Here is a 15,236-nt window from a genome sequence, read left to right on the forward strand (position 1 = left end):
TTAACCATTTACCATTTCACATCTATATTTATATTTTAAACACATACATCCTCATCTATTCATTTATTTAATAATGTTTAAATAATATTAAATTAAATATTAATTTTTTTAATATTATTTAATGTCCAATTATAAAAAATAAAATAAATAATAATTAAAATTGAAACAATAAAATTATAATTATAATAACACATTATATTAAAATATTAATAATAAAATAACACATTACATTCAAATATTAATAATAAAACTACAATTGAAACAATCTTCTTCATGCCTCCGTATTAGTATATTTTTCCCGTAAATGATCAATCAAGTCATTACGAAGTGCAAGGTGTGCATTTTTGTTCTTGATTTGTCTGTGGCGAGCAAAAAATTCTTCAAATCGAGCATCATCATTTAATACCATTTCAACTTGCGGTATTTCTCCTTCCATTGAATTTGTTATTGTTGCATTTAAATCGCGTTCATCCTCGATTATCATATTGTGCATTATTATGCAAGATGTCATTATATCATGCAATACATCTTTTTTCCAAAAACGGGCCGGTCCTACAATAATTGCAAATCGTGCTTGTAGAACTCCAAATGCTCGCTCAACATCTTTTCTACACGCTTCTTGCTTTATGGCAAAATATTTATTTTTCGGAGTACGTGGTTCATGAATAGTTTGTACAATAGTAGACCATTTTGGGTATATAGAATCAGCTAGGTAATAACCCATATTATATTCTTTTCCACTAATAACATAATTAGCTGGAGGAGAAATACCTTGTGTTAAATCTATATTTTTCATTTTAATGACGTGTGAAATGTATTTCGGTTGATATTTAACGCTGTTTTCATTCCGTTAACTTGCTGTGATTGAGGGACTTACATTAAAGGTTTCTCATAGTGTAGGGAAGGAGTTTACACTTTTTCTAATATAGGGACTCATTTTGAAAAAAAAAGTTATAGTGTAGGGACCTAAATATGCGTTTGGCCATTTGTTTTACCAATAGTTTCCGTAATTAAAATTTTGATATTCTTGCTATAATTGCCATGAAAACTCATTAGGAGCATGTTTATGGCTGTTTTGTTGTATTTTATGCCATAAATTCAAAATCTATTCAATTCTGGTGCCTAGGGAGCATGCTAGAGATAAACAACCATATTATGAGTTCTTGGTGTTTTTATCTTAACTTCAAAATCAGTCTAGAAAAGCATGATTTAGGATGATTAATGCATGTTTGATCAGTATATATAAATCCAATACGTATTAGGATGTGTTTTGTACGTTTTGATGCATTTTCGAGTCATTTTTGCATGTTCCTGAAACCCAAAAAGAAGTCCATACACCTGCCCAGTACTGGCACCGCCGCCGCTACTCACAGTGGCGGTGAGTTCTTCCTCCGCTCTTGCCCCAAAATTGATCCCAGATGTTTCTAGACCCGATCCGACCTTGTTTTCGTGTTTCAGAGCTCGTTTGAGCTCGGAATTGGGTCCTGTTTGAGCCCACATGTACTGTTTTAGTTGTAGATTGATAGTATGTGCTATAAAGGGTCTATCCCGATTTAATTCGGGTCTGGAAGCCCAAATTTGTAACCCGCTAAGCAAATCGGGCCCTGAAGCCCACAATCAACAAAATCAGCAACTTCCACGAGTGATTTCGGATTTTTTTGAACTCGGAATCGACCATGTTTTGAACCATTGGAACTGTATCAACGAGACAAAAAAATTATATCTTCTGCTGAAAACCCAATACTGACAACACCGACGGTCAAACCACATCGAGTTCCAAACACTCCGGTCGATGAGATTAAAAAGTATTCCTAACCTTTCATGTTGACCACCTGCCCATGGGTATGTCGATATTGTTTAAGTCTCTTTCTGAAAACATGTCAAATTCAAATATTAACAAGATAAAGGACTAAGCACGATAATTTATCAATCAAATCACTCAAATCTAGCAAATCACTTACACATCTTAGGACTGTCACGTAAAAATTAATTGATGGTTGTATAGGTTTTCAAGAATGATTTAAAACTAAAATCAATCTCACTTAAGCATCCAATTTTAGGCTTTATGCATGTAAATTAATCCAGACCAGCCATTTATTCGACTTCTTGATAGAAACCGCCAGGTTTAGATGTATGCTTAGAGATAGTTGCTTCAAATGTCAGTCCAGATCGAGTCATATGTGAGTCTACTTGTTTATCGCATTTCCAGACTTGTTTACTTCCAGCATCATATCCTATGGATTGCTATTGTTTGTTGAGATGAGAATAACCAAATATGTCTACTAAATAACTAGTAATTGATAAGCCAAACAAACGAGTCTCGTGGAGGTCCACAAACCCGATCTTTTGATCCGGCGTACGATAATCTTACCCATAAGCGAGTAAGGTTATCCATTCGGTATAAAAGGCATTTCCTAGTTGAACTAGGTGGTGACTCCATTATTTCAAACCTTTCCAGATCCGAAGTTAGCCATAAGACTAGGCGAGCAGCCCCCAAACCCCGCTCCGCTCACAGTGGCGACTCCACTGGAGATGATAAAATCAATTGTTTTTAAAACTAAACATAAAGACGTTTTTATAATTGTTTTCAAAAATAGTTGTCATGAACCTAAATAGCACAACTTGCGCCTTATCAATCACTGATTTATTTACTAGACATATTTGCACCTATTGCATTGCATTATACACAATATTTCTTATGAAATTGTATTTTTCGGTTTGGTTTTGTTATTCTGTTTGGTTTGAATTTCACACTCCTATAAACTATGCTCTATGTTGTTTTAAATAGGGTTGATTAGTAGAAAAGTATTAGCCTCTACATGTGACTCATGCTTTGTTAGTTAACATGAAATTTAAATAACTGTAGAGAACTAATACAAAGATCCATATATAGATTTAAAAAAGAGCAAATTACTCTAAGGTACCTCACATTTGTCATAATTCACAGTTTGATACCCCTTGTTTGAAAATCAAACGATTTGGTACCTCAGTTTTGATTTTGTAAACTATAAGGCCCTTCTGTTAAATATAGGTACTCAATCGTTAACGGAATGAATTGTGAGGTACCAAATAGTTTACAAATGAGGTACCTAATCATTTACATAATTGAAACTGAGGTACCAAATCGTTTAAATAATTAAAACTGAGGTACCAAATCGTTTGAAAATAAATTTCAAATTATTAACGGAACTAACAGAAGGGCCTTATAGTTTACAAAATCAAAACTGAGGTACCAAATCGTTTAATTTTCAAACAAGAGGTACCAAACTGTGAATTATGACAAATGTGAGGTACCTTAGAGTAATTTGCTCTTTAAAAAAAAAACTGCAAAGAATATTACAGGACTCAGATCGTGAGAATGCTCTATTTTTTTTAATTTACTGGTGAATGAGAGATTCTTTCTATCTTTAGTTGTCCGATAGATTGTCAGCTGGAAAATAGTTTCAACTTGCAACTATGACTAAACTGAAATTAATCCATCATTGAAAGAATTAAAAAATGGAAAAATCAAAAAAACTAACGATGTCTTCCCCCCCACCAAAAAACCCTAACCCTAACCCTAGCCAAATTTACCATTCTTCATCTCTAAACCATGCTAGCAAGCTACAAAACCTAACCGGATACGTGAAAACCACAGCTTCAGAGACTCCACGCGTTTTTTACTTTGAAAATTTCACAGATTCATGGAAATTCAGTGACCTACAACGTGCGTTTTCCAAGTTTGGAGTGATTGGAAGAGTTACAATTGCAAGGAAAAGGAATAGGGCGAATAGACGTTTCGGTTTTCTGAGGATTGATGAGAAGATCGATGATAGAGACACTCTTTTACAATTGAATAAAATATGGATTGGTACCTTCAAAATTAGGGCATTCCATGCAAAATATCCAATGCAACAGCCTGTAGTGCAGATAGGGCAAGTTCAGACTCGACCACCTATCATTGTTCAAGCCAAGAAGCAGATTTTGAATCCTTCTTTTAGAGACTCTCGATCTTTTGCTCAGGTGGTGTCACAGAAGCCAATTGTAACCGTTCAATCAGCTAAATCAGACGGATTTTTCAGGAATTCACTGTTGGTGGCAGTAAAGAGACTTCCTAATCTTTTGTTGGCATGCAATTTTCTTAAGGAACGATGTGTTTCCTTCAAGTCTATATCCTTCCTTGGAGGTAAGCATTTGATGATACACTTTGAAAACACTGTTGACAGATTGGTGTTTTTGGATTTGGACTTTTCAGACTTCTTTGAGTCGGTTTCAATTTGGTCATCTAATTTTAGCACCAAAGAAAGATATGTTTGGGTTAAGATACTAGGCACTCCAATTGCGGTTTGGGATGAGGCTTTCTTCATAGAAGTTGGGAATCGTTTGGGACGATTTATTTCTGTTCATCCAGATGTTAAGTCACTTGTGAGGTTAGATGCGGCGTATGTTTTGATCTCAGCGGGTTTTGATAAATTAGACTCTTCTATTCCTATCATGTTTGGAGACAAGATAATTGATATTCTTGTGTATGAAACTGACTCTCCAGCACTGTTAGAGGACCTCCAAGATGACAGCTCTTTTACGGCCACGGTTTCCTCGGATTCAGCAGATTCTAGCTCAAATTTCAGCAAGTCTTCAGATGATACTTGCGTTTCTCCAGTTGTTGTAGGAGAATTACAAGACTCATTGGCTCCAGAATTGCATTCAAGCAAGGAGAAACAATCTTTTGGTTTAGGAAGCCCTATTTTAGTTTCAGCGCAGGAAACACCTGGTAACATGAACCTAATCTCTGGTCGGAAGAGGACTATGAAGTCTATTGGCATTAATGGGGATTTGATCACACCGGTTGAGTCCCTATCTAATGCTACTTCTTCTTTAGATCAATCCAACATCATCAACAGAAACATAATTATTTTGGAGGAGGTGCAGCATATAGAAAATAATTCTGTCTCTGAGTTGGATCTTACATGGCTCACAGGTATGGAGTTAGGGCTGTTTGCTGCAGATAAAAAGGATGAGATCATTGCGCTGCTTCATCAGCGATTTTTCAAGGACTCAGAGATTATTTCTTGAGTCTCAAGGCTGCTTTCCAGGTTTATAATTTTTTTATGTCGGTATCATTTAATTGTATTTCATGGAATTGTCGAGGTGGTCTTTCCTATTCTAGAAAACAACGTATTGTCCGTTCTTTGGTTAACAAGAATTCGATTTCCTTGCTTTGTTTAATTGAGACTAAGAAGGAAGCTTTTGATGATTTCTTAGTTCGGAGACTTTGGCCGAATCTTGACTTTGCTTATTGTTTCTCGCCTTCTCATGGGGCCTCTGGTGGCATTATTTGTATTTGGAATTCTAGCCTCATTTCTAATGCTAGTATTTCAAAGGGTGACAGATGGATTGTGATGGATTTTGATTGGATGTCTACTTCTATCAGGCTTATTTGTGTGTATGCAAGTAACTGTAGCAGGGATCGTGCCACTTTTTGGGAGTTTATTTCCGGAAATCTTGTTTCTGATAGGATGTGTGTTTTAATTGGCGACTTCAATGAGGTTCTATCTCCTTTAGAAAGGCTGAACTGTGATGCTTTCACAACCTCTATGCAGGTGTTTTCAGATTTTATTAATGGGTCCAATTTGATTGAGTGTCCACTTCAGGGCCGGATGTTTACTTGGCACAACACAACCTCAAGGTCCCGTATTGATAGATGTTTTGTGTCAGCGGATGTTTTGGTTGCTTGGCCGAATTGTTTTCTTTCTGCTTTGCATCGTAATTACTCGGATCATACTCCAATTCTTTTTCGTTCAGAGGTTGTAATTGATTGGGGTCCAAAACCTTTCCGGTCTATTAATGCTTGGTGGGAGCATAAGGAGTTTAAACATTTTGTTGCGGCTTCCTGGAATTTAATTTCAATTTCTAACTCTGACGGCATTGTTAGTAAACTGCGGGCTCTCAGAGGTAAAATCAAATTGTGGAACAAAGACGTTTTTGGTAATTTAAATAATAGCTTGGAGTTGATTCAGAGTTCTATCCATTCTTTAGAGTCTTTGGCTGATCTCTCTAATTTGTGTGATGGTGACAAGGCGACATTATCTTCTTTATACTCGGATAGCTTTCGTGTGTTGAAGCAAATTGAGTCCCTCTGGCAGCAGAAGTCCAGAGTCAATTGGAATCTAAAAGGAGACAGAAATACTAAATACTATCATACTTTGGCGTCTGCTCATTCCAGGAGTAATTTGATTACTGAGATTTGTGTGGATAGTATTCGGTTTGTCGCTCCTAATGATGTTAAGGAGCAGATTTTCTTATTCTACAAGAGGTTATACAGGAAGCAGGATGTAGTTCCGTTTTCCCTAGATGGGATTTCGGTAAGTTGTCTTTCAGACTTGCAGGCTTCGGTTTTGTCAGCTTCTTTTTCAGAAGAGGAGATTTTTAATACTTTATTGGGTTGTGAGGAAAATAAAGCGCCGGGACCTGATGGGTTTAATTATTTCTTCTATAAGAGAGCTTGGAGCATTATTAAGCCTGATATTCTTGATCTCTTTTCTACTTTTCACAGCTCAGGAGTTTTTCCTTCAGGTATTAATACTGCTTTCCTAGTTCTTATTCCGAAAGTTAAGGGGGCTACTAACATTTCGGATTTTAGACCTATAAGTCTTATTAATGGCATCTTTAAGTTGATCTCCAAGGTGCTAGCTAATAGACTCTCTCCTTTTCTGCCATTGATTGTCTCGGAGAACCAGTTTGGTTTTATCAGAGGTAGAAGTATTCATAGTTGTCACATGATTGCTTCTGAAATTCTTCATATTGCTTCAATGAAGAAGGATCCTATTTTTGTTTTGAAATTGGATTTTAAAAAAGCGTTTGATAGCATCTCTTGGGATTTTATTCTGAAAATGTTGGCTAAAATGAATTTTGATCCTACTTGGCTTGGTTGGATTTCAGCCATTTTTGATTCTTCTCAGCTTTCTATTCTGATCAATGGCAGTCCAACAAACAACTTTTACATGGGGAAAGGGGTGAGGCAAGGTGATCCTCTTTCGCCTATGTTGTTTGTTCTAGCAGTAGAAGGTTTAAAGGCTTTGATCTCTAAAGCAATTCAGAGGAACTTATTTGATGGTGTTCACATTGAGGGTTATTTTGATCCAGTCTCAATCTTGCAATTTGCGGATGATACTTTAATTTTTATTCCGAAGGATTTTGATATGCTGAGAAATTTATTGAGGGTCCTGCGTTGCTTTGAATTGGTTTCTGGCTTGTCTATTAATTATCACAAGAGTTCAATTTTGGGAGTTAATGTGGATGAAGCCGCTTTGAATGAAGCTTCAAATATTCTTAATTGTTCAGTGGATCATTTTCCTATCACCTACTTGGGTCTTCCTTTATCGATTAAACCGGTGAAAGCAACTCTGTGGAGACCGGTTGTAGCGAAATTTTCGGATCATTTAGCTCAGTGGAAAGGGAATCTTCTATCTCCGGCGGGTAGATTGGTTTTGATAAAGTCGGTCTTGCATAGCCTTCCGGTGTATTACATGGGATCGTACTATATTCCTCAATCGGTTATTTCTTCTCTTGACCGTTATATGAGGAATTTTTTGTGGTGTGGAAACCCGGAGGGTAAATGTTTTAGTAAAGTGGCTTGGGATTCGGTTTGTCTCCCTCAAGACAAAGGAGGGCTGAATTTAGTTCCTTTGAGATTGAAAAATCAAAGTCTTCTTTGCAAATGGTTGTGGAAACTTCGAACAGAAAGTAACTCTCTTTGGTTTTTTGTGGTGATGAATAGTTGTTCTCTTGCTTCTTGGCGTGATTTAAAATATTGCAATGTTAATCTCCTCTCCCATTTATGGAAACATATTCATAAGGCTTGTGTTGCTAATTGTGAGCTTTGGGATTTTTTTAATGAGCAGATAGTGGTTAATATTGGGCATGGTCATGGGATTAGTTTCTGGTTGGATGCTTGGTCAGGTATGGGGCCATTGGCTATTCGGTTTCAAAGTCTATACAATCTTTCAAGGACCAAGGATATTGAAGTTAGCTCTCAACTGCGTGGAGGAACAGTAACAGACCCGCCTTTCTCGTGGAATCGTCGGCTGCGCATTTCTGAACAGGAGCAGTTCGCAGCTCTTGTGGCAGAAATTGCCGAGTTTTCTTGCTCTGCTGATAGTCGGAATGTGGTGATTTGGAGAAGCCGGGCTGACGAATTCAGGTGTAGGGATATCATAACACATTTTCAATCTTCAATTGCAGTGAATGGAAGCTTTTTGCAAGGTAACATCTTATTTCCAGATTTCTGGAAATGGCATTATCCTCCTAGGATTAAATTCTTCACTTGGCTTATTATTAGAGATAGAATCTCTTCAAATGCTTCATTAGTCTCTAGAGGTATTTTGGACCCCGGATTGATTGATTGTTTGATTTGCAAGTGTGAGGAAACGAGTATTCATATCGTTTGTCATTGCCGGTTTGCTTGGAGATTTTGGTCGTTACTTCTGTCAAAATGTGGAATTTTGTGGGTTTCTCCTCCTAATATTTTTCAGTTTTTTGGCCTTTGGTCTTCCTTCACCCGGGCTCGTTTCAAAGAATTATGGCGGCTAATTTGGCTTTTTGGAATTTGGGAGCTCTGGAAGTTGCGAAATAACAGAGTTTTCAATAATGTGGAGAGTTCTCCTGATAACTTGGCGTATTTGTGTGTTTGCAAAGCGGTCCAATTCTATAGCTCTCTCCATCCTCAATTTTCATATTGTGGAAATGATGTTTTTAGATGTTTGGATAATTTTGTAACTCAACTTTGATTTTCCCGGTTTTGGGTTTTTTGCCTTCCACTTCTTGTGGTAGTGCCTAATAAATTATCATTTATCCAAAAAAAACTATGACTAAACTGCCACAACTGAAAATTCTCAAATTTAATTTAATTTATTTTTTGAATTTCTTGATACAGAAAAAATTCACAATTTTTGTAAATCAACACGAAATCCTCAATTAATTCAATATATCGTTTGGTTAATTGTTGACTTTTTTAATTCTAAAATTTAACTTCATTAGCCAACACCCTATCCTAAGTCCTAACCCCCTCAAACTGAGAGTGTCCTCGCTACTAATACATTAACATTACTAATTAAAGCAGTGGTTGGTATATCTAAACTTCTGAAAATGGATACTTATAGAAATAATTTCCTTTTGCAATTTCATTATTATCATCACCGTAAATTGTAGGAAAATATTAATCAATGAATATTAATTCTCTTCACCATAAATATTAAAGATTTGTTTCATTATCTGTTCACCATTAATATGCAAGTCTTCAAACTTATTGAGACTTGAACATGTCTTTAATCCGAATTGATGGTATGAAAATTACAAGAAGCTGTCACGAAGAATGAGAGAACCTTTTGGAAATGCAGGAATGAGAGAACCTTTTCAGAAGCTGTCACGAAGAATGAGGCGGTTATTTTTAATTGTTTCAATAAGGCGGTTTTTCTCTTTAAAGTTTGTAATAGGAGCTTTTGTTATTCGGGATTAGATTTTTTTAGAAATCCCCGTAGTATTCTCTTTCCGAATTGGTAAGTGTTTCTGCCATCACTCTATTTTGTAGCCTTTAGTGTGCCTTTTTGAGAGTGCCACTTCTTGTGCGAAGATTTAGAGTCGTTGGTTTTTTGCCACTTCTTGTGGCCTTTTATATACATATTATTCATAAAAAAAAAAATTTACAAGGAATTGAAATCTTATTTAATCTAAGAATTTTCCAATATAGTAACATTTAATCTAAAAATATGTCTACTCTACAAATGTTGCGTGAAATAAGTAAAACAACTCTCTAGAAAAAGTTTTTATTACTACTAATTCAGAAGCTGTCCATAATAAATAATTAAAATCCTAATTATAGGTTTACGGAATTATTTACAAAACATTCTATTTTTAATACTTATTTACACCATTTTGGCCATTTTTTCCTTATTTTCATCGCAACTATTTTACTAACTTATTTATAAAAATACCCATTATATATAGAAGTCTTATCTCATATTAGTTTAAATTTTTACATAGTCACTTTTTTTTCTTTTTTCTCTCTCTCATAAAGTTTTCATTTCTTTTTTTTTCTTTTTCGTTTGATTTTCAGTTTATCTCTTCCGATTGCTTTCCGTTCATTTTTCCGTTCGTTTTTTCGTTCGCGCTTCCATTCGTCTACTTCCGATGGATTTATCGTCGTTTCCGGTCATTTTTCTGTTCGTCTATTCCGTTCGCGCTAGTCCGTTCGTCTTCGTGCTATGGATTTCTCGACACCGTTTCTAGATTTGTGTAATTTTTTAGATTTTTTGTGATAATTTAAATATTTTATAAATAAATTATTATAGATTTATAATTTTTTTAATAAAATTACAACAAATTGAAATCTTATTTACTCAAAGAATTTTCCAGTATAAGATTTAATCTAAAAATATGTCTACTCTACAAATGTTTCATAAAATAAGTAAAACAACTCTCTGGAAAAAGTTTTTACTACTAATTCATAAGCTGTCCATAATAAATAATTAAAATCTTAATTATAGATTTAAGGGATTATTTATAAAATACCCTATTTTTAAATTTTATTTACACCATTTTTTGTCATCTTTTTTTTATTTCTATCGCTATCTATTTTACTAAATTATTTATAAAAGTACCCACTATATGTAGAAGTCTTATCTCATTTTAGGTTAAGTTTTACATAATAACTCATTTTTCTCTCACTTCTCTCTCAAAGATCTCTTTTTTTTCTTCTATTTTTTCGTTTGATTTTCAGTTTGTCTCTTCCGATTGCTTTCCGTTCGTCTTTTCCGTTCGCTTTTCCAATCACGCTTCCGTTCGTCTACTTCCAATAGATTTCTCGTCGTTTCTGGTCGTTTTTCCGTTGGTCTCTTCCGTTCGCGTTATGGATTTTTCAACATCGTTTTTAGATTTGTGTAATTTTTTAGGTTTTTATGATGATTTAAACATTTTGTAAATAAATTATTTGTAGATCCATAATTTTTTTGTTTATAAAAGTGTTCTATTATTCATATAGTAATTATTTTGTATTTCTCTTATTTATAGATTTGTTTATTACTACTGATTTTGTAAAGAACAAATTGATTTATGGTTCATTTTTAGTGATTTTATAATATATTTACGTTATAGTATATTTTTGGTGTATTTATAGTGTATTTTCTTGTGTTTTTCGGGATATCTATATTTTTTGGTGTATTTCTGCCGTTTTTTTAGTATATATATGGTGCATTTGCAGTGTTTATGGTGCATTTGCAGTGTTTTTATGGTATACACCATAAAACCACTACAAAATGTCATAAATACACTATATATACACTATTCTTACACTATAAAAACATCATAAATACACGCTAAAAAAATAAAAAAAAATTACAGGAAAAAAATCTATAAAAAAAGAGAATAAATTATTAAAAATTGAAAAAGGTATTTGTGAAATTTAAAAAAAAGATATTTTTCGTAAATAAAAAAGTCGAAAAAGAAAAATAAAAAACTGACAGGTAAAAGTGTAAATAAGTTAGCGAATAGTGTATTCTAGAAATTCCCACTATATTTAATTCTTAATTTAATTAGAAAATAAAATTAAAATTTAAACATTCTTAATACGTTATTCTCCTTATCATATATTTAAAATATTGTTTATATTCTTTAAATGAAGAGTATTTAGAATAGGAGGTTACAAATAACTCACACTATTCACCAGAAATAACTAGATTTAATATTAGACATATTAATCTAAAAATTACCGATCTTTTGTTATTTGTGTCAGTTAAACTTATTTAACTCACAGGCCATTTTGTGCATATTCTATTTCTTCTATGGTCATTTTTGAATCGAACCGGATTTATGCCATTATATCTTTCATGTCACTTCCGACCGAATAAATTAGTTGACATGGAAACACCCCTTTATTCAATTTAACCAAACCAAATGATAAATCATATAATAATCCAAGCAAAACAAATCCAACTAATTATTATATTACTAAAACTCATACATATTAAAAAACTAATATTCTCTAATTAATTCAAATTAACATTAATTAAAACTAAAATTTATAATCCTAATTAATTTAATCAAACCAAATGTAATCGAAACTTTATAAATTTATTTCATTTAATAATTTGATAGATGTATACTTAATTTTAATTTTTATTATTAAATAAATTAAATAATCAAAACCGTAAAATACGTACGAAAAAACCGTTTACAAAAAACGACATCGTTTAACAAAAAAAATACAAAAATATTTCACTGGAGTTGACGAACTCAGTTGGTTGGGCTTCGATTTTTTCACCGAACCCGGTTGTGATGTCAGCTAATTTGCTAAGCTGGAAGTGACATGTACGACATGTTGGCAATAAATCCAGTTCGATTCAAAACCGGCTACAGAAAAAACGGAATATATCCAAAATGGCTAAATTTGGTGAGTTAAAAAGGTTTGGGTGTCAATGTGGGCCTACCTTGGATGGCTATGGCACCTCTAAATGCATCAAGAGGTTTCGAGTTCGAATAACGCCTCCGTAACTAACAACAAACAGTTGAGACTCAAAAAAATTGATTATCATTTTTGACAAAAAAAAAGGTTTTGCTATATCTGATACAAGTAGCAAACGTTTAATATTTCTAGGTGAATAGGTCTTAATATTAAATAGCACCATTATAGCTATATTTATACTTTTTGCTGCTTGAATTTAAAATAAATCAGCACAGAAAATTGAGAGTGTTTCACTATTAATAAAACAACACCATTATCACACTTTGAAAATGCAGATAAAATGAATTTTCATATAAATAATTTACTTTTGCAATTTCTTTACAATTATTATAAATAATATTCAAAATGAACTTATCTACCCACAATTATAATTTTTTCTGTCAAATGTACTATAATTATTAAACTTTGTCAATTTTATCCGTCATTTATGCGATCATTGTCAAATATACCAAAAACTCATTTAGATTTTGCCAAATATACCCAAACATACTAAACCCTTGACTATATTTGGCATAGATTTAATAGATAACAGACCAAATTAATAAAATTTAAAGAATATAGTATATTTAACAAAAAACTAAATTTGTGGATATATAAGTTCATTTTGTCAACTATACCTACAACTATAGCCTTTTTGTCAAATATGACATGATCTTTGAATTTTGCCAATTTGATGCGTCATTTATGTTACTATTGCCAAATATACCCAAGGCTCATTTAGATTTTGCTAAATATACCCAAATATATGACGGATAAAATTGACAAAATTCAAATATCATGGTATATTTGATAAAAAAAACTATGGTATTGAATAATAAAGATGTTATACCCCAAGTTTTTTCGGCAGTTTTGCCGAGGTTTCGAAATAGTTTTGGTTTAGTTTCCGATTTGTATAAGTGCTGTAATAATCCACGTGTTTGATTTTGTTTGGGTAATTTTTTGTTTGATGATGTGATTTGGTGAGTGTGTTGGTTAGGACTTGATCAATAAGATTTTAATCCTTTTATCGGAGTTAATCAAAATGTTGTTCATGTGTTTTCAGAATTTGGCATGGTACAGTAAAATATAGATTTTTCCAATTAAACCGTTGGATTGGGCTCATCTTGAAATATGTTGTTCTTAAGAGGTTTTTATAACTTTTGACTGTTGGGATTATATTTTTATGGTGTGTGACTATCGTCACTGCGTGCTGTATATGAAAACGTGATTTTTGTTCTAAAACTCATTTTCACTTGAAAATTCAAACATAAACGCTATTCATTGTCTCTCCCAAACTGATCTCTCTCACCCTAAGCCTAACCTAGATGGTTTTAAGATTAAAGAACATTTTTGAATACTCTTTTCAAATATTTACAAGAATTCAGCACATGCATTAAAGAATTTGGAGATTTTTGAACTTGAGTTTTCTTGGGCTTTGGGATTTCGTTTTTTCAAGTTGATTTTCAGATTTTTAGACTTCAAGAGGGTAGTATTTTATCATTTTGATTTACTCTTTCAAGTTGCATGTTGAATTGGAAATTTCATGTTGGATTTCTTATCACTTTTGACTTGGAGCTCTTATATGATCTTATGTTTTAAACCACGATTGTTTGGAGTTGAGACTTTTGACATGCATAGAGTTTTGGGATATTAAAGTGGCTGGGGTTGAACATGCATGTTAGGATAATGTGATATGGAGTTGAAATACATGGTTTTATATGCTAATTAAGTAGTAATATAGTTTATGCATGCTTAAATGAAGTTTAAAATGTATTACCACAACATGCAAGGTGATTAGGTGATGATTTCAATTCTGCAAATTTCATGATTTGGGACTTGTTTGGCAATGCTTAAATGTTGGAATTATTGATTTGGTATATTTTGGCATGTATAGTTGATTTATGGGCTTCATTGCCATTTTTGGTAAAGTTTAGGTACCAATTAGTAATTATGCCAAATCAGTGAATTATGTACCATAGAGGCTGTTTTATACTTTTAAATTGTATGACTTGGTATTTGTTTGGTTTGGATTAATTTTGTGTGATTCGGTCGATTTTAAAAGTGTAGGCACTTATGTGCAGTTTTTACAAAATTAAATGCTATTTTTGTAAATTAACCATTTATGGAAAATATTTGCCCAAAGGGCTGGATTATTTAAAATATTTTAATAGAAATATTTTATTATGAAATTGGATTCATTTCGGATAGTTTTGCTTTGAAAAGCATTTTCAACGATTTTCGATAAATCGGGATGCTCATTATTGTCATTTGTGAATTTTGGAGTTATAAGGGCTGACTTGAAAAGATTTTTATGATGAAAAGTATTTAAAAGCTTTTGGATTTAGTCCTAGAGTCTAAACACGCTCCGAAATTATATTTTTATTCAATTTCACAAAAAATGAGGATTTTGTATTTTAATCCGAATCGAATTCAAATTTGGAACTCGTTATACCCCATAAGTTTAAGTGTTAGGTAGTGCAACGTGTCCTGCAGAGAGGGACCAGATTTGTAAATATAAGACTTTGGATATTAAAGAAAAGGATAATAGCAAGTAGGACGTCCATATTTAAGGATTTGTATAAGAAAATTTGGATATCAGCATTGGTTAATGTAAGAAATGATATTAAAGGAAATGAACGAGAAACTAAGGAGAAGTGAAATTTAAGTCTCGGATTGAAATTTTAAGTATTTTAGCTGAGAATAAATTAAAAGAATTTGTCGGAACAGAAATTAATTGGATTTCGAAGTAGTATTATTTATTTGG

General features: G+C 33.0%; 1 protein-coding gene across 1 annotated transcript; it reads right to left on the reverse strand.

Moving 5' to 3' along the window:
• Positions 1–271: 271 nt before the first annotated feature.
• LOC126687565 (uncharacterized) lies at positions 272–796 on the reverse strand. The gene has a single exon (XM_050382123.1). The coding sequence runs from the start codon at positions 794–796 to the stop codon at positions 272–274; it is 525 nt and encodes a 174-aa protein (XP_050238080.1).
• Between the last annotated feature and the right edge of the window lie 14,440 nt (positions 797–15,236).

The sequence above is a fragment of the Mercurialis annua genome, linkage group LG6 (assembly GCF_937616625.2).
Source record: "Mercurialis annua linkage group LG6, ddMerAnnu1.2, whole genome shotgun sequence".
NCBI classification, from domain to species: domain Eukaryota; kingdom Viridiplantae; phylum Streptophyta; class Magnoliopsida; order Malpighiales; family Euphorbiaceae; genus Mercurialis; species Mercurialis annua.